The 19689-nt window shown below is 55.4% G+C and overlaps 5 protein-coding genes across 5 annotated transcripts; 3 read left to right on the forward strand and 2 right to left on the reverse strand.

The window, feature by feature from the left end:
- Positions 1 to 229: 229 nt before the first annotated feature.
- BDP81DRAFT_185854 (uncharacterized protein) lies at positions 230 to 1194 on the forward strand. Its single transcript, XM_060582350.1, has one exon. It carries the CDS (start codon positions 389 to 391, stop codon positions 1115 to 1117), a length of 729 nt encoding a protein of 242 aa, XP_060448560.1. The 5' UTR covers positions 230 to 388; the 3' UTR covers positions 1118 to 1194.
- Positions 1195 to 6925: 5731 nt separating this feature from the next.
- BDP81DRAFT_186027 (uncharacterized protein) lies at positions 6926 to 7653 on the forward strand. The gene has a single exon (XM_060582351.1). The coding sequence runs from the start codon at positions 7045 to 7047 to the stop codon at positions 7465 to 7467; it is 423 nt and encodes a 140-aa protein (XP_060448561.1). The 5' UTR covers positions 6926 to 7044; the 3' UTR covers positions 7468 to 7653.
- Positions 7654 to 7999: 346 nt separating this feature from the next.
- On the reverse strand, positions 8000 to 13111 carry BDP81DRAFT_469900 (glycosyl hydrolases family 18-domain-containing protein). The gene is made up of 7 exons (XM_060594537.1): positions 12256 to 13111; positions 10603 to 12222; positions 10123 to 10571; positions 9807 to 10090; positions 9601 to 9725; positions 9483 to 9537; positions 8000 to 9350 (listed from the first exon to the last, which is right to left on the reverse strand). The coding sequence occupies exons 1-7, from the start codon at positions 12930 to 12932 to the stop codon at positions 8271 to 8273; spliced, it is 4290 nt and encodes a 1429-aa protein (XP_060448562.1). The 5' UTR covers positions 12933 to 13111; the 3' UTR covers positions 8000 to 8270.
- Positions 13112 to 13266: 155 nt separating this feature from the next.
- BDP81DRAFT_479706 (uncharacterized protein) lies at positions 13267 to 15336 on the forward strand. Its single transcript, XM_060594894.1, has 5 exons — positions 13267 to 13975; positions 14147 to 14168; positions 14208 to 14390; positions 14510 to 14853; positions 14926 to 15336. The coding sequence occupies exons 1-5, from the start codon at positions 13557 to 13559 to the stop codon at positions 15017 to 15019; spliced, it is 1062 nt and encodes a 353-aa protein (XP_060448563.1). The 5' UTR covers positions 13267 to 13556; the 3' UTR covers positions 15020 to 15336.
- A 619-nt stretch (positions 15337 to 15955) lies between these two features.
- BDP81DRAFT_391989 (uncharacterized protein) lies at positions 15956 to 16924 on the reverse strand (the record flags this gene model as incomplete). The annotated part of the gene is made up of 1 exon (XM_060587635.1): positions 15956 to 16924. One exon carries the CDS (start codon positions 16922 to 16924, stop codon positions 15956 to 15958), a length of 969 nt encoding a protein of 322 aa, XP_060448564.1.
- Between the last annotated feature and the right edge of the window lie 2765 nt (positions 16925 to 19689).

A 19689-nucleotide genomic window follows, 5' to 3' on the forward strand; every position in this document is an offset into this window, starting at 1 on the left:
TGTGCTGACAGGAGCCGGACCGACATAGGGCCAAGCTTTTTCCCAACCATTGCTGCAGGCTTTCACATAGCTCTGCCCATCATCTGCGTTGATCACCCTGAAGACGAGGTATCTCTCCTGCCGGCTTCGACGAATATGCCCCCTTCTGCAACGCTCGAGGACCCTGGACCCTGGACCCCCACAGCAACCTGTGGAAACCTGAAATAGGCTTAACCGACCGATACTGATCAGTGGTGAGGATATCGTATCTGCCGGAAGCGTGAGATGAAAGCGCCCGTGCGAGCTAGGTTTTGGGAGAGGCGCAGTTTGGCACAAGAGAGTGCCAGGAACGCTCGCAAGCCATGCGGGGGGAGGGCAACGATCTAGCCAGCCAGGCGTGTTCGGCCTCATGTTCGTCTTGTCATTCCCCCTCTTTTCGTTTCTCTACGAAACCGGATGGCTCGGACACGACGCTGGTAAACTGATGACGGGAATCCCTATCTCTCTCTCTCTCTCTCTCTCTCTCTCACTGACACCGTTCATTAGATTCCTCTCATCGCTTGCAGTTGTTGGCCGTCGAGCAGAGAGGGAGAACGGCCACAGGTCAACCCATAGCCACACTCAGCTGCTGGGCGTAGATGGAGCACACCCGGCTTACCATCGCAGCACGTCTGTTCGCCGGAAGACTGTGCGTCGCAGGGAGTGTGTTAGACACTACCCTTCGTCCGTGGGCACTGCGTGTCTCAGCTCAAAGTCCTTCATATGGTTTTCCAAAAGCCATGGCCGTTTTCCTAGGGCTGCCAAAAGACTTCGTTGGAGACGCTTCAACGACTTTGGACTAGAAGGCAAAAAATGCTTTGGCTACGTACCTGAGGTCGAGATGGTGGACGTTGTGAATCTGACGAGCATTTTGTTGCAGATCTCATCCATGTCTCGCCCACAACCGGCCAAAATAAGCTCCGAAAAAACGTCGTCACAGTTAGCGTTTATGCCGCAAGCTCAATCCATGCAACACCCGAGTCTAACCAAGAAATCTTCCGAACCCTCTCGCTGTAAAGTATTGGATATTCATGCGGAAAGCGAAACTCACAGCCTCTTTTGCCTCCTCTCGCAACCTTTGTCAGTAATGTTGGAATGACTTTTCGCGGGGGGGGTCTAGGATTGGCAGTTCGGGGACAATGCCGCCACTCCTGGCGTGGCTTTTTAGATCGATTATCCAACGCAATTTCCACAGCCTTACGCTGCCAGCTCTTCTTCACCGGTGCCTGAAACCGGTGCGAAGATGTTTGTCTTAGCTAGAACCCGGTAAAGCAGCTGTCAGTTTTGCATAGCATTGGTAGCAATAGCTCGCTCCAAGGTTAGCTTTGCCAATTATCGTGATTAGCTCAATCCCCCAAAAATAAAAATCTAGTCGAAACGGAAGCAAGGAGATTCCCATCCCCCTCTAGCGGTGTACAACGATTGTCGTTGGCTGCTTACTGACTGAACACTAACTCCTTCCTGGCATTACTGCGGCGCTGTTAGGTTACCATCTTCGAGTCATTTGGCGGCAGTCAGTAGCATTAGTGAAATCCCTGTGGGCTTAAGACCCGTTGTGCAATTTACATCATCAAGGGGAGGCCATACGCAGGGCGCTTCTGGCGACAAGCTGTCTCGGTATTCAGAGTTGACCTGGGTAGCTGTCTGTTTTGAGCCTCGTGCATGTGCTAGGTTGTTGAAAGCGTGTTTCGTTGACACCCCCTTGTCGACTTGCCAAGTAGTGCAGCACTGCAGACCAGGAGCTTCAGCAAACATCCCAGGTCGTCCAAGGGGGATCCTGCGGAGCCAAAATAGCAACGTCTGGATGGTCAACAACTAGGTTTTTGTTGTTGTCTTGCATATCCGAAGATAATCGACCAGGTGTGAACATCAACCATGGGTCTAGTGACATTGCTCCAAAATTCACATACGGAGACTGACCACTGCATGGTCTCAGAAACGCCCCAGCTTGCAAGACCCGCACCGCACCCCGGCCTCCCGGGGTAGTTAGAAGGCTGTCCTTCACCGACTGTGAAGAGCTTGTGGTAATTCCGCAGTGGATTCGTGGGCTATCCGTCAATGTCTCAGAGTTTGGAGAACGGCTCCTTTGTCGAACTGATGCTAGCACAGCTGGCTAGACTTATTGGAGTATCTTTCCGTAGAACTTGTTGTCAGTATCTGTACGGACTACGGAGTAGGTTTGGAGGAGGGGGGAGTGGGGAAGAAGGGAGGCAAGGAGGGTGGGACGCTTGCCCTGGCCACCCACCCGTCCTGACGTTACTTTGAAGGTGAAGGAGGGCACACCCCACAAGATCCCACGTGTCCGGAAGGCTTCCCGGTGTCAAGGGCTCAGTGTCTAACGCACTCCAATGGTATGGTGTGTTGCTTCGGTTGGTCAAGATGTGGTGTCAGGCAGCCTGCCATAATGCAACTTTGTGCAGCCGCGGGCGGCTTTCATGTGAGGGCGAACTCTGAGTGCCGTATGGCATCACGATCAAGGCAACTTCCGCCATAATCGTCTCGCTTCGGCGCAGTCCACCGGATATGGCGATTCTGTCTCCGAAGCTAGACGTCTGCTGACGATCGGCTGCTGGCCAAAATGACGGCGAATTGACGCGTAGGAAAACCGCTTCAGGTTGAGTCTTAGACTTCCCCCAAGTGGTTGCAAATCATTGTCTTCCGGTGTCGAGCACACGAGTCGCAGAGTGGCCCGAAACCACCATGAAAATCTTCAGCAAGCAAGCTCCCTGCGAATATCCAGGCCCCTGGCAAGGTTCCTGACTCAAGGGATCCTCGTCCCCAATGAGGGCTGGGAGAGCCTAGGTTTTCTCCGGCCGGCAGAGGCCTACCTAGGCGCCCTTTGAGTTGACCAGCTGGAGACAGGCAATCCCTTCTCTGCAATATCCTGTACCTGCAGCTCTGATTTGTGCCTTGATCCGGTGTCTCACTCTGACCAGCTCAAATGATGTTGTTGTTGTTGTTGTTGTTGTTGTCGAGATCAGCATTCCAGTCTATCCGTTATGCCCTGCACAACAATTTCACGTGTCAGCCAAACAGCGAATCATCCCACCCACGACGCCCCTGCTTGTACTTGTCTGTTATAAGACGGGAATTGACGCAATCTCGAGTGTCACAGCGTTTGTAAGTCGTCTCTTGGGTAAGTGACGACAAAGCCTCGCTGGGCGGCAGATGATCGACGTGCTAAGAGCAGATCTCCTAGCGGCATCGGTTGCTATGAAATGCCCTGCTTACAGGGACGAATGTCCACCGTGATGCCCCATACACTACTAGTAACCTCGTGATGGTTTTCGTCGCCGTGAGGGGCTCGACAGCCTGGACGTTGGGGGGCCTTTCCTACGTCCATGCTCACGGCTGTTGCGGTAGATGAGCATCTCAGCCACCTGCCTAGCCGGGCCATCGTAGCCATAACGATACGCTACACTTGGCCAGACTCGCCATGTACCCGTACCTCCGTTCTGCAAACTGCTTGTACCTGGATCATCGAGGTTCCATAACGTAACAAGCCGACTTTGCTCATCGTGAGAGGCTCAGGACGGCCCTGCTGAAATACCACTCCGACGACGGCGCCCTGGGGTCTCCTCGTGGAGGCTATCATCCGAGTCAATATCCTCGCCAAGCTTGACGATGAAGTGGAACCTAACCGCACCATGTTGCTGTGCTTGCTCCATGGATATGCCTTCCGATCGCTTGATTGCTCACATGAAGACACTCGGCCGAGCTTTTAGACAGCTTTCGACTGAGTCCGGCAAACTCGGGCTCGACGCGGACATGAATGCAATCCCGAATTCCTTTTGCCTGGTTCTTATTGACCGCGTCAGGGATTCCATGGCCAATTTTCGAAGCTTGTGGTGAATGCCAGTCAAGCACATTGCCGCAGCTGCAGATATGACTGGAAGAGCTAATCTGTTAGAGTGAAGTCCGGCGTGACTGCGTCATCTCTAACGTCGCCCATCATTATCAATTGCAATTATGCGCAGAATGCACTAGGCTGGTCTGGGTGAAGGAGCTGAGTCGAGACTTTCGCGAGCTAAGTTCCGAACGAGTTGGTAAGACAGGAAACGATGACAAAATAGTCGTGGGAAGTTCTCTGGAAGAGGTCGTTAGCCGTTTCGGACGGGTCCGTCTCAGGTCAAACACCTCTGGGAAACATTTTAGTGGCGGTTTACTTTCCGGTGCCAGATCTGAAGAGCTCAGCTCACTTCCCCATTGAGACTACGGCCAACGAACTGTGACGCTTGGCGAACTCCTTAGGAGCCGATTCTGGAGGCAGATTGGTCCAGGGAAAACCCGCATGAGAAGCTTGTTGGTCATGACAAAAGTTGTTTGACGGGTCTGTCATCGAGTTTAAGCCGATGATTTCTTGGGCGAAGCTGACACTGCCTAATGCAACAACTCGGGTATGAGATGCACCGTGAGACAGCTTCATCCCAAGTTGCAGAAGGGGGGGGGGGTTGCTGTGTAGGTTTCCGATCGCCCGAGCCCACCGAAGACTAGACCAAATCATGGTCCTCACAGGCTGACTGATCCGAAGAACACTACGACTCAATCGGTTGACATGGTTCCGGGGAGTAGTGTGATATCCAGTCCTGAACAGAACTGTTCTGCAGTGGGCTCCCGGGCTCCCGGGCTCCCGGGCTCCCGGCTGATTCGGCCGGCGGATCCAGCCAAGACCGACCTCACGCCGTGTTGCCGAGCCGGAGCATGCCGATCATCATCAGAGGGAAGTCCGGTGACCCCCAACAGAGTGCTGAACCCGCTTGATGGGTCAATCAAGGACATGTGAATACTGAATAACGTAGCTGGAGGCGGGGAAAGTCCTCTTGGTAGTATGGAAAAGAGCCTGCAGAAGCAAATTGATGAAGATCTTGACTCTGTCTTTGCTTGTCCATTCTCCCTAGTAGGAAAACCCCCCAATTTGGCAAGACAGTCGCATGAGTGTCTCGTCTGTAGACGCATCTGCATATTGCATCGTGCGATGACCATGAACAGAGACCTGTTGGTTGTGCATGTCGATACGTGCTAGTCGGTCACCACCTCTCACAGCCGCCAAAGAAACGACGAGGTCCACCATGCTGTGTTGAGATTTTGCTTTTCAAGTGTTTTTAGATGGCTCTGGTCCATACTTGTGGGCAGGAAGCAAAGTTTCTTAGACAAGGGCTTGCAGGACCCGTGATGTGTGTTGGGGCTCCAATGGCGATGTTTCTCGTTTTACCCTGGCCGATCGTGCTTGATGAGCCCATTCAATCAAAGTCCACTCCTTGCAGAAAGAAGCAAGACCATGACGGCGACACTCCCATGATGCATTGCAGATGCAAAGGAAACAGATCCTCCTGCAGGATCTTGCAGAAGAAGTGAATGTCCTCTCCAAAGCCGTCTTACGCCCAGCGTGTCTTTACGGTCGAGTGCAGTGTTGCGTGGGTATGTTTTACTCGGGTTGCAGGGGGTATATATATATTAGGCTCTGCGACAGGCCATATAAGATGTGACGAGAAGAATTGAGAGGTTGTTGTCTCTCAAACTTCACTTGTCGTGTGCACTTCATTCCTTGATGAGTGAGGGTGGAGAATTGAGATCTGACCAAATATCTGGAACACATTAGCCTGTTCGCTTCCGGATATCCTTGCCACTGGGTAGTCAGAAAAAGCAAAACCATGAGCTGGGGATCTGTCGATTGGCTGCCCAGTATGAAATACGCGAGGTGTCTGTCGGATGTTGAGTTTGATCGGTTCAGTACCATGGTTGCAGATTACCGTCCAACAGGGCTCATCTTTGGTGGCGATCGAGCCAATCTTGCAGTGCGTAAGCAAACCTGATGCCGATGGGAGCGGGTCAGAGTCGATTGCAGTTCCAAGTTGCGACTTGTGGATTAGATATGAGAAGAAAAAAAAGAACCTCTTCCATGTGATGAAAGACAGGTGCTCATGATAGGTGTGTTTGCTTGTCAAGAACCCCGGTCGCAGAGGCTAGCAGATCAACCGCACCTCCTCGGTGCCAACGATCTGTGTCGTTGGGAGACGAGCTGTCGGATTTCTGGATGCAAGGAGGTGTGATCCCGGTGGCAGACCGGACGCGGTTCAGCAGCCATCCCGACGTTGTCACCACTGCTGCTTCGGGTCACCACGGGGAAGTTGCCGGACCGGTCTGAACAAGGTGTTGTCAAACTGACGAAAACCGTTGCCAACCGTCCGGAGCCACAGAATCGTACCATGGGAATCTGACAGGCCGGGGACCGTTGCTCGTTGAGATGGTGGTTGGTTGTGGAAAAAGAAATAATGCCCGTATGTATCTTCTAGATCGACACTGTGCCACGACAGCGGTGATCTGGCGTTGGTGATTGCTTGTCCAATGTTTGCTTTTTTTTGGCCCCGGGCCAGACCTTTCAAGCCGCTTGGTATTAGTTGATTTGTCTCAATGATGTCTCTTCATGTCTGCTGACCTATCACTTGTCGCTTCTGGACACGAGAAGAGCTGTTGCTGAAAAAGCAAAACAAACTTTGCAATTCCTATGGTTTGGTGAGGACGAAGTCACGATTGTACCGCTACTTGGCCCCAACGGCTGGCTGCCATGGTATGTTGATAGCATGCTGGAAGTTGGAACCAAACCTGTTCTGGGTAATTCGGCGAGTCTTCCGTCGTCCTCGGGCTGAAACTGGGTTGGCTCGTTGGGGGTGTTTCTGTCGAGATAAGAAAGACTTGGTACGGACAGTAATGGTGTTGTGGTCGGTGATGTTGGATGATGTCAAGGAAGAAGCAGAAGAGTACGGGGAAGATGACAGCTACAATTCGTGAGGCAAGCCACGGTTTCGTCTGTGCCTGCTCCAATGCGACGTAGATGTAGACACCGGCAGCCAGTTTACGTCACGTGGGTACTCTTGCCCTCCATGTTGCCAGGAGGGGTTGCGAGATCCCCAGGACGCACACTGCCTTCAGCACGCCGCCGCTTGCATAAACCATCACGAGCGGGAAGTTCAGAGCCGTCTGGATATTCCGGGTAGGGCGGAGGCGGTATCGTGGTACCTCCCAGAAATGTTCAACGGCCTCTACTACACCCGTCACATCGTTATTGTCGACAGGCTTGAGGATGAAGCCAAAAACCCGCCCGGGCCTACTCGCTGGCAGGAAACGCTCGCCTGGACACCCCCTCTCCTACGCGACCCACGGGACCTGGACTTCAACAGGGCGGAGAGGCCTGATAGCAGCTCGTACGGAAGAGGGCTGGAGGTCAGCTGGCGCCTTCGCGATGAGAACGAGGACGACGAAGCGGAGCCTATCGTCTGGCTCAAGGTCGCGTTTGAGATGATGGGTCAGTCGGCGTTGATTTCCAACTCATATGGGGTAAATGTTCTCTATGAGCATTTCATCCCCGACGGCGTATTCGATTTTGAAAGAGAGAAGGCTCGTGAACGAGGAGCAGATGATGGAGTGGACTTGCCGATGCAGACTATATAGACCCTGTGCTCGCCTTTACTGTCGGGCAGAGTCGCTAGCCTAGAACTTGGTACTTTCGGAAGAGCCGGGCACGCTTCTTCACGCTTGACCGGTCGGAAGGATTTTAGAAGGTCAAGGAGAAACACAGGCCTTGGGAGCTTACTCAACCCATTTGTTCCAGTCTGCAAATGTTCCACGTGCTGTCAAAGTTGACTCGTCAAATGTAGATTCCAGACTCATGTGTATATCTGTCTACGCCGTTCCTCTCTTTTCTCTACATACTTAAAGGGTATAGTTTACAAAAAGGCAGCTATCAGAATAAATGTTTGTGAAATATACACAAATAAGAACCACTCTCGCCAAGGAGCCATCCCACCATCAACCGCCGGACCAGAAGAACAACGACACCGCGGCCTATATGCGAGCCGGTGCACCAATGTTGACCGCGACGCCTTTCCCGTTGATGGTCTTAGTGGGATTTCCGGTGGCGCCGAAAATGGACCATCCCGTGCCGCCGGATCCCGGGCCCGGAAACCTGGCGGCGGCCGTACTGGCCCAGCCTCCGGCGCCGAACGCGGCGTTGAACCAATTCGGGTCGTCGGTATTGCTCCACACCACGTTTTTAAAGGCGTTGACGCCCTTGAATTTTTGCCTCGTAGGCGGTCTTGGCCTCGCTGCTCTTGAGAGCGGCCATCTCCTCAATGCCCAGGAGGGAATCCTCAATAAATCGAGCATAGAGGGCGCGGAGCGAAGGGCTGCCCAGGCTGCCCAGGCTGTTCACGGGAGCCCCGGCCCTTTCGTTCCAGTGTCCGGCGTACTGGTTGTCAAACTAACTCCCAAAGCACCAGGTCGAACCAGTTGGACACCCGCATCCACTTGTTCCACACGGGTTCTTCGACGACGGGGAAAGGACCCGAGCCACCCGTGCCGCTCGGGGGCGACCACCGGAGGTACTCAAAAACGCCAAAGACCTCGCGAAATGTAGTCCGGTACGAGTTCACCTTTTGCGCTTCGGGTACCACTCTTGGGTTTTGCTGCCTCATGGACTTGCCCTTGTTCGAGTTGACAGCTTCGTCGACGAGCACCAGGTGGGACTCGCCGCGTGCTTTGGTGAAGGGCGAGGGGCCGACGCCATCGGAGCGCCCGAAACCCCAGATCAAGACAATGTCCAGCGTCGCCGGGTCCATTTTCACGCCCAGAGGCGCCGTGTTCATGATGAAGGAGTACGGTTGGGCCGTTGGGAGGTCGTAACCCAGCAACACCTCCAGCACCCATTCCACCGTCGGCATGGTGTAGCTGCCGACCGTCACGCCGGGCCCTCTCATCAGCCACATGAAGAATTGGGTGAGGGTCTGCGCCTCGTAGACGCGGTCGGTGTTCAACTTGACGCCTCTGGCCTCGGCGATGGTGGCCCTCCTGAACATGTTGGCATTGCACTGCCGGCCCGACGTGCTGAAGATGATCGACTTGAGAATGTTGCTGCTCGTCTTGGCGTCACTGCAGTCCGCGTACTTCCCGAAGCTTATCACGAGCTCGGAGGCGCCGTAGTCGATCACACCCTCCTTGCTGGTCAGACGGCGGACAATGGTGCCGCGGGTCGCGAGGTCGTCAAGGGTGCAGCTGGGGTTGTTCGCGTCGGCGTACAACGGGCAAGCATCGTCGGCGCGCTCCTCCAGCACGTAGCCGTATCGCTTCCGGATCTTGCTGCTAGCATCGCTAGTTGTGGCGGAGGACTCCCAGCAGAAGGGGCACGGCGTCACGTCGTCCGAGGCCGATGACGATACAGGGCAGATAAGCGATCCGATGAAGTCACCGCGCTTCATCAGCCTGGCCGGCTGGGCCGATGGGGTCGTCTCCGAGACCGACGAAGCGGCTGCGGCGCAGGTTTGTTGGACGATGGGGAACTGAACTCGTACGCGTTGTTAGCGGGTGAAAAGACAGCATATCGGACAGGTGTGGATGAACATCAACAAGAGTAAGAGAAAGAGAGAAGGGGAGAAAGAAGGAGGGAGAGAGAGAGAGAGAGGGAGAACTACCAATCCAGTTCCCCATACTGGGTAATACGTGTTGATGTTTTTACCAAACAGCGTTCTAGTCACAGCGGTTAGCGACTTCGTCTCCGTCTCACGGAAAGAAAACAGACGCAGGACTTACGGAGCATTCAGTTGGGCAAAAACCTCAACATCCCCATTGACGCCGTAGCAGTATTGCCACGCCGAGTCGGAGCTGGGGCCAGCGGATCCGTACAAGGTCACTCGACCATTGACACCAAAGTCGATCTGTGAGAGGAGTCAGTCAGTGACAGAACGAGGGCTTGAGGGTGTGTTGTTATCGACGGCCGAGGAAACCACTTCACTTACAGATGCATCTGAGACCGAGCCGTCGTTGAAAACGATGCCGAGCGTGACCTTTGGCACCACCGATGAGGTCAACTCGCCAGATGCGTCCACGTCGTAGTAGAATTTGGCAGCCTGCAGCGCCGACTGCGGGTCCGACGAGCGTACGCCGGCCGATTTGGGCGTCTTGGCCGCGGTCACGGCGCCGGCGCTGGCGCCGCCATTGGCATCGGGGTACTGCTGCGTGTAATCCCACTCGGCGAGGGTGAGGTCGACGCGCGCGCGGTCCCGTGCAGCGTCGCGGAACCCTGCAACTGTCCGAGCACGCGGAAGTTGGGACCGATGGTGACGATGCCGGGCACGCTGAAGGTGCCGCCAAAGTTCTCGAGGCCGAAGAGCTCTATCTCGCCCGTGAGGAACTCGAGGTGGGCGAGGGCCTCGGCGTTGATGGACGCCTTGACGGAGCCGCTGTTGCGGAACAGCACGTAGGACTCTTCGAAGGAGTTGAGGTCCTGCAGGTTTCCGATGAGCGTCACGAGGGCCGACGACTGGATGTTGACGTTGAGATCCGCCCACGCGGTGAAGTAGCCCGTCGTGTCCACGCCCTTGATGTTGCAGGACACGGACTCGTCGTAGATGTTCCAGCGGAACTGCTCGTTGACCGTGTGCCTGACCAGCTCGTACTCGGTGTCGACGTAGTGCAGCCGGTCGATCCAGTCTTTGATGGCGCCCGACTTGGGGAAACCAACGCGCGTGCAGGTCGTGGAGTTCGTCCTCCGGCGTGGACCGCTTGTCCACCGTCCACAAGTGGTACAGATACTGGTGGTAGTTCCCGCCGTGCGTCCCTTGGACCTCTTCCTCCATCTCCCGTCTTGACCGCTTCACCTTGGTCGGGGCAGCGGCAACGATGTGGCTCCAGTACCCGGGGTCGTCGCTGTAGTCGATGCGCAGCAGGACCTTGGAGCCGCCGGCCCGCTTCTTCGGGGGGTGGGGGAAGTCGTAGTCGAAGGTGAGGTCGAAGTCGGCCAGCTCGTCCGCTCGCTTCTCCAGACGGCGAGGAAGCGACTGGTTATGAGACGGCTCGAGAGATACGGCCATGGCATACTTCCCGGGACCGCAACCGGCAGGCATCTCGATGACGGTACCCACGACTCCGTGGCCCTCGTGGATGACGCCGCAGTTGCTCTCGTAGGAGCTGTCGGTACACACGGCCCTGACGGTCTGCCGACCCTCGTGGTTCGCGCCCGGCTCGCAGTCGAAGAGCTCCCAGTGAGATCCGTCCCGCTTGTCCAGCGAGGTGAGCTCGGTCCTCGGTCCGGACATGATGTACCAGCCGAACGAGTTCTTGTCCGCGTTGGTGCTCTCCTCGGGGGTGGGATCGGCGCCGCCCATGGTCGGGTCGAGCTCGACCTGCCACTTCTGCTCGTCCGTGTCCGGTCTCGGGTGCGGGAAGATGTTCTCCAACGGCACCGGGAGAGTCTTGATGACCCTTCGGAGTGCGTTTGGGTCCGCACAGAACGTGCGCTTGACGTCGCGGGGGAACGCCTGGGCGCTCCAGAGTGCGTACCCTTGCTGGAAGTATGTGCAGTCCTTTCCGGCGCCCAGGTACGAGGTGGCGATGGAGGTCTTGCCCAGGGGACAGATCTTCGCGTCGTTGCACTTGTCGGAGCCGTCTCCGGCTGTGCCTGCGACCCCAAACCACTTGAACGACGACACGTCGACGTCTTGGTCGCAGCAGTAAGGGACCCAGGAGTTGACCTTCTCATCGCCCTTGCATGCGCCGACGACAGGCGAGTCCTTTGCGTACGTGACGAACTTGCGGCCTGCCGAGCAGACGTTGGTGCTGGACGTGTGCAGCCCGTTGGTCACGATAGCCACGCACTTGTTCTCCCAGCCGCACACGGCGGTGCCCGACTCCTCGGTGGCGCAGCAGTAGTCCGCCATGCCGAAGAAGCAGTAGTTCTCTTGCCCTTTCTTATTGATGAGCCATTTGTCCGACGCAATGGGGACCTGGCCGTCGGCGCAGCCCCGGCCGCAGTCGCCCCCGTCCACCCGGTTCCAGTCGCAAGTCGACGGGTCGGGGGTCTGTCCGAGCGGGCAGCACAAGGCCTTGTAGAGCTTCTCTCCCGTTCCCGGGGCCACGTTGCAGCGGTCGGTCATGAGGACCTGCTGGCCGGGCGGGCACGACGGGCTCGTCGACGTCCCGCAGTCGGACCAGGCACACGAGCTGATCTCTACCGAGCTGTAGTTGGATGAGTCGGCCTGTTCGGTGCCCGTCGTCAACACGAAGCTCCCCAGACCACCTGGGTATAACGTGGCGTTCAGCAGGTGGTGATCGTCATCGTCTAGGTCGATGGACCAGACCGCGAGTCCAAGAAGCCCCTTGCCTTGAGCGTATTTGACCTTCTTGATGATTGAGTCGCGGTCTTCGTAGGAAGGCCTGCGAGAACAAGCGGAAACATAAGAAACATACCTCAGGTAGTTGATGCCGGTGCTTTCATCGACCTTGCTGTTGCCGAGACCAAGGTTTGAACTAATCTCGTCGTAGGACATGAAGCCGGGTCTCCCGCTGTATTGTCCCGAGATTCCGGCGTCCGCCGCAGCACATCCGACTCCGGAGCATGATGTCGAGCCCAGCTTGTATGAGCGGCCGAAGAAGCCGATGCCGAGGTTGATCTTGGTCGCCGGGACGCCGGCGCTGCCCAGCGCGTCGACTGCGGCCTCGATGGACTTCTGGTCCGACATGGCGCGCGTGACACTCTGATCCTGGCTGTCGGCATCATAGGCGACGAGGTTGATCCAGCTGGCGGCATCCGCCATGGTCGCGAGGTCGAGACGCGCGAGAGTCTCCTTTTCGACTGGCGCCGTGAAAGAGATACCCCAGGCCGACGACGTCGCCGAGTGCGAGTTGAAATACAGCCGCATCTCCTGAATCAGTAACGCATAGTCTTTGGATTCATCGCCGGCCGCTGGCCATTGCCAGTCAATGTCGACGCCGTCAAAGGCGAACTCTTGCATGAAGGAGGCGAGGTTAGTCAGGAACTTCTGCCGACTCTGCGAGGTTTTCACTATGTCGGCGAAGATACCCTCCGTATCCGATGCCCGACGCGAGCCGGTTGAAAAGTCGTATCCTCCGAGCGTGAGCCACATATGAAGCCTATGCGCCTGGCTCTTGAGCGCGGTGAGCTGCTTGAGCTGGTCGATCCCGGTGCTGGAGCCGGGGATCAAGGAGAAGCTCCCGGCCTCGACCTACGCAAATGCCGCGTTGACGTGCGTTACCGAGTCCGTCGGGACGAAGCTGGCGGATCTCTGAGCGCAGCCTCGGCGGGTGATGCTATCTGCTTGGAAGTATCCGACGACCACGTTGACGGCGGGGCTTCCGCCGCTGGAGCCATTGCCGTCGTCGTCGCCGCCATCATCGCCGCCATCGAAGCTGCGCTGACATCCGAGATGCCTCGATAGGTGAAGACGACGATTCGTACTCCGTACACCAGTCTCAAAGAGTGTGATATTTCCGACTCAGCAGACCCGCACGGCAGCGGCTCGTTAAGGTTAATCGAGGCATCAAGCTCTTTGAATACGGCAGGGTCATGGCTCCACTATCGTTCATACTCAGGCCATGGCAAATCTGGACCTTGTAGACGATCTGGACTCGGCATCAAAAAGCCGCACCTCGAGCTGGGCGAGTTCACTCCGGCTCGACACCCAACCACTGAGTCCTTCTCGTCTTGTTTCATCCATCCATTATCTTACCGGCCGATTCCCACGCCGCGGATGCCTCCCCCATCGTCATCAGATATACTCAGAATCAGGAAGAAAATGAAGCATTTCAAGGGTGTGGCCTCTTTGGTCATGGTCTTCGCCCACCGCGTCGTGGCCGATATCCGCCTCGCCAATATTCCCTCGGGCACTCCCGGCCTCAACGACACCTGCATCGGCGTTCTCAACCAAGACATCAACTGCAACGAGTCTTTGACCTGGGCGACTGAGATCAACTACTATTACGACAGTGACACGATCAGCTCGCTGTGCACGCCCACAGGCAGGGCTGCTCTCGGCGTCTATCTCGACGAGGTCAAGTCCGCCTGCGAGACTAGTCGTTACACCGACGACGAGAATGGGCTCAGCTATCACGCCGGCTACGACGCCGAGCTGGCCTGGGAGAGATTCAACGTCTTGTGCGCGACGAACGCGTAGGTTCTCCTTTCTTTGGTTTCGACCTATCTCTGTACATCTATCTCCCTCTTCGTGTGTGTGGGTTGGTGTATAGGTGTGTATTATGCTGTCTTCATTTCACATGTTTCTCATTAGAAGAAGCGGCGAGGCATCGTCAAGCTGAAGACTCACCCTAAACAAAAAACAAGTGCAGGTGAGAATTGCAACCTGGTCATCGGAAAGCTTGCCGGCATCAACCCAGAGAACTAGCAACGCACCGGCTCGTCGGACCCCAGCGTGATGTGCAACGAGTGCGCTCTCTCTGTCATGAAGACACAGGTCGAGGCCCCCCTGGCCTCAAACGCCGACCTGGCGAGTGGCCTCAGCATGATCGCCTCGTCCTGCAGGACCACCGTCGACGTCACACCTCCCCCGTCCGCAAGCCCTGCCTGGGTGAGCGTCATGGACACGCCCGCCACGGCTTCGACGGGAGCTCAGCCGGCGTCGCCCTCATGCGCCGGGACAAAGTACACCATCAAGGCCGGAGACACGTGCCAACCGTTGCGGAGCAGCAGGGCATCGACACAGTTCAGCTGCTGGCCGCGAACAACCTCGTCGCGAACTGCTTCAACTTCCCCACGGCCGCCGGGAGCACGTTCTGCATCCCGACCGCGGCCGTCTGCAAGCCATACGTGGTCAAGGCAGACGACACCTGCACCACGATTGCGAACCTGGCAAAGGCTACCTGGGCCCAGATCGTGTCCTGGAACCCGGAGCTCGGCCGGTCTTGTCAGAACGTCGAACGATATGTCGGCTTTGTCGTGTGCGCCTCCAACCCAGGCGGCAGCTGGGTCGATCCAAACGCCCAGCCCACGGCCACGACCGGATCGGGCATTACCGCAACGTCTGACATCGAGTAAGTGAGCTCCAGCAAGTTGCTTGCGGTAACGGTCCCTGTGATGAAGTACAGCTGACAAGGCTTTTGAAGTACCGTCTTTACCCTACCCATAACCGCGATTCCTATGAACAACGGGTTTACCACCGTCGGCGTGGTCCCGATCTGGGCCGACGATGAGCTTTGAGGTGACCGAAGCCAACTGTCAGCGGATCATCAGCACACTAGTCGAATCCAGCTCCGAGTGTGGAATTTGACTGTTGCACTCTTGGCCGTGCAGTGATGAAGCTCGGAAGACTCCCAAGTTAGACTCGGCTTCCGAGCTTCGCAGAATGTACAAGCAGCTAATTGATGCCTATTCAATCTGTAATCATCGTTGGCGTCATCCGTTACTTATCTCCCTATAACGTTATGTATGAATGTTCATGTTTACATCCGTACATCTAGATGCTCCTTGGAGCTTGGAGAGAACTCACCACGATACGAATATATGCGCAATTAAGCAATATGTTACTCCTGCGTGATATCCCATACTATTTTTCGTGAATTGCTGATATCAGATTCTGCCCTTGTTAGCTCATCTATGGGAGAGCGGACGGGATCCCGAACTTTTCAACAAGTATGGTCGTATATGGTGGAATGAGGGCATCGTGATGTCTAAGGCGCTACAGGCCATGACGAGCGTGACAGGCTCAGTGGCTCAAACACAAGAATACGATAACTCTAGCATTACAGTCTTAAACTCAGCGAATAGCTTTAAAACAGTGGGTATCAACTTAGGATAGGGTGTGGCGTGGATGGGCGATCCTCACTCAAAATAAGCATCATGCTTCACTCTCACCTCTAATGAGAAATGTTCACTATACCATCATCCCATTCGGTATTAACTTTGATGACGCTCAACTCAATAAAAAATTGCAGGGAAACAAGACGTATCTAATACAATTGACAACGCCAGGCCGAGATCTCCTCCCAGCTACCGATCAGCCAGCTGACCGAGACCAGACCACGCGCAAATTAGGAAGTCCACCTCCCAGCGCCATGGCACAACAACAGTGAACCAATATAACTCACCTCAATGAGGTTGGATTCATTTCAAATCATTATCGATAACATCCTAGACTCAGTATCGCCCGCCTATCCTCTCTAGATCCGCCTCCTCCAACACTGGACTATTGACACCACCCCCTTTTTGCACCGAACTCGTCCCAACACCCGTTCCACCGCCTCCTATACTCCAGCTACCCCAGCTATTCCTTTCTCGCGACTCTCTCGCACAAGTCTCTGTCAACTCACACAAGTCCCTTGACTCCTTCCCCAATACCACGCCCCGGGCAGGATTCCGAGGCGGAACCCACCCATTGCTGACAGCAGCGCTGACACTATCGAAACTATCCCCTCGTTTCTGCTGCTGCTGCAGTAGCAGTTTCTTGTGAAATGACACGGGACTCGCGGGACTCCCAGGAGGTGCCGGAGGAAGCGAGCGAGCAGGAGGAGGACCAGGACAGACCAGATCTGGTATATGTAGCGGCTTCTCATGAGGGCGCGGAGGCCGCATCGGCCACGAGGGCGTGAGGTGCGGGAATATGCTTGAGACGTTGGATACGGTGGTGGCGGTGCGACTGCTGGCCGCGCTGCTCATGCTCGACGTCTTGCCGGAGGATCGGAGGCCGGCGCCGCCACCGAACGTATTCGGTAGCTGAGAAACGCCGTAGTATGGCTTTGTGGAGCGGTCATATTTCGGAGGGATTCTGTTTGCCAAAGGCGTAGGTGTTGAGGCCGGCGAGATAGGGGACGGTGAAAAGCCGCCTGCCTTTTCGACTGAGGCGCCGAGAGGAGTTCCTGGGATGGAGACGTTGATGTTGATGCTTGGTCTCTCGGGGCTCCCATGGGTGGAAAGCAGCCTTCGTTGCTGCAGACGGGGTGGAGGTGTCAAAGGCGAGCGGATGCCTTCGCGTATAGCATACAAGTGGCCCGAAAGGGGCGTGGGCGACGTGTCTGGTCGGGGGTTGGGATGCCCGATTTCGCTCTTGAGGCTGTGGTCGTAATCGTCCTGCGAGCGACGACGGAAAAGGCATATCACGAAGGCCATGATTGCGAGGAAGGCTATGGCAGACGACGTGCCTATGGCAACTTTGGTTCCTATAGATAGCCCGCCTTGTCGGTGGCTTTGAGACTGATTTGCAAGTGGAACAAAGGTTGTCGGAGTTGCTGTCGCTGAATTCGTTGAGTGTGTCGACGTTTTTGAGGTCGATGATACAATCGATGAGATAGTCGGTATCATCTCTTCCGATAGGCCCGTGGCCAATATCGCGAAGTCGGTGAGTGTTGATCCTTCTCCTCTTGACTCTGTCTTGTACCGCGGGACTGAATCCGAATTGATATATGGTCCGTTCAACGATATTGGACAGAAGCGGTCGTCTGGGGGAGGGCCTGGGTCTTTAATCGCTGGTGTGATGATACTGAGTTCTGAGGTTAGTAGGGAATGGCAAGACTTGAAGAAGACGACTCACCTTTGGCATACATTAATGACCATATTTACGCTGGCTGAGCTAGGGTCAGAAGCCATAAGACCACACGATGAAGGCTGTCTCTCTACTCACGATCCTGCCCCAGTTCTAGCTTCTCACTCCAGCGAACCCCGCAGTCAGTCGCGTCGCAGCAATATAATTCCCATAAAATGTTTTTCGCGTCCTCTCCTTCCGACAGTAACTTCTTGCATACCTCATTGTACCTTGATCCGTTAAAGCCCGGTACCACTCTTGCTAGGACGTGAGTCCGACACTCCTCGATGCACTTCTGCGGATCCGAAACATTGCTCGCCACTGTTCCCCATGCCTCCTCTTTCTTGTCCAGGTCTGGATGATCATCTTCCCCCCTTCCCATAGTCGATGGATGAACCCCAGTCAAGCAGGGCTGTGATGAACGGCAGGGCGAATTTCTACCTCGTCTTGGTGAGTGTAACCGTAGGTATAGTGCCGTGTAAGTCCGTGGATGAGAGGCTTTTCAGGTTAAGTGATACAAAAACCAAGTTTACCAAGTGCGCTTCAGCTGAAGTCAAGAAGCCTCTTCGTGTACAATGGTCTTGGCAAACGTGGGAGTGATGATGTGTGGTATCAAGTCGACGGAACTCAAATGCAAGATTTAACGAGGTGCTCACATCTACAGAAAGACGTCCATATCGTCGATATATACCATGTCCATTTCTAGACATACCGGGCAGCTCGCACGGGAAGCTCGGTGAAATTGAGAGGCGGACAAGGGGTCGGGAGAGACTGGTCAAGCATCAACGTGGTGGCTACACCGCACTGTATCTGCCCGCTCCCGGACCAAAGTGGTCTTCGTATGTAGTCAACGTCGCACAGCCTGCAGAGAGTGTTGGAAGAGAAACCTGCACGCACCCGACTGGCCGCAACGCGTTGGAGAGAGCAAGCCAGGACTTGGACAGTTGACGTAAGGTAGGCCGTGAACCCGCCGCAAATAGAAACTAAAGAAAAGTCTATTGGCTTGGATACCGTAATCTCTACTGGCTTCGAGATCTTAACTCCGTGATGGGCGTGCTTGAAGATTCTGCATCAACAAGGGGTGGAAGCTGACATTCCCATGAGAAGAGGTCTCCATTTCGGCGTCCACCAAGCTCGTATTTTTCGAGTCTCTCAACGCAAGACGTTCCGCTCGTTGAGATGGCACCCGAAAGTCTCTCACCTCATTTCGTTCGAGGGTCGGTCCTGGAACGAGAAGCTCACAGATTCTGCGATTGGACCTGCATTTATAAGGCTTCCGTGTCACGAACGGCCCTACTTCGCACGAAACTCAACAGGAAGCACCGCGGCGGGGAGAGCATTCGCAATTCCATCCATACGGAGGATACACGCTCGGTACGGCAACAATATCTCCCCCTTTTCCCCCTCTCTTGATCGGCAGTCCTTTTTGAAGACGGCCCGTTCAGCCAGCCGACTAAAGTACTAAGCTTATATGGGATGGGTGTAGCCATCTTCCTGGCTACTTCGCCCGGGACGAGAGTAGCGAGGGTACCACGACCGGGCCGGGGATCTTCTGGCGGCGTTCGTTGAAGAACACAGACCATGGTATCACCGGGTCGGGAACCAATGAATTTCCATCTTACGCGAGCTCCCACGGGTTCGTTGTCAGACTTCCGCGAGATGCCTTCCAGGATGAGCTAGCGTCGTTGTACTCGTTGTTCAACTTGGGCATATCCTTATTCTTTGCATGCCAGCTCGATGAAATTCTAGTGACTCTTAATCCTTTCGGGTGCCTCGGGTGTGCGGAGGAGAGTATATCGGTTGTATGATGTCGCACAAGCTTGTTGCCCACGACGCGAGCAGCAAGGCTCAGTATGGACTACGATACCAACATGGAATTCGTAGGAGGGCTGGTCTCCTAATCTTATTTCAGTCGAAGAATCCTCTTCTGAGAAGGCTGAGAGGAAAAAGCAATTCATCACGCGTAAGTAGCTAAATATCTTCTAGAAACCTGGGCATCGTGTCGAAAACGGTTGTTTCTCGGGTTGAGACAGTTTTCCATGTCTGTAGCCGTCGCACTCGCGTCATATAGGTCCTTGCCTTGGTGTTGTCTCGGCGGAAATCAATCAACCAGCAGCTACACTGGGGAACCAGAGAAACATGCAGCGTGGAACGGAGATTATACCTATACAGTCTAGAGTTGCGAGCGCTACACCAGTATGACAGGCATTCAATCTCCCTCAACCTCCATCGACTTTACGTGTAGGACTGAAGAAGAGGACTCCAGCAAGGGATGACTGAGGGTGATTGCTAGCAGGTTGTAGATCAGGTGCAGGTGGCGGCAGCATGTCGCAGGTTGGCCAAGGTAGGGCTG

The sequence above is a fragment of the Colletotrichum phormii genome (genome assembly GCF_030913505.1).
Source record: "Colletotrichum phormii strain CBS 102054 chromosome Unknown BDP81scaffold_5, whole genome shotgun sequence".
In the NCBI taxonomy this organism is placed as follows: Eukaryota; Fungi; Ascomycota; class Sordariomycetes; order Glomerellales; family Glomerellaceae; genus Colletotrichum; species Colletotrichum phormii.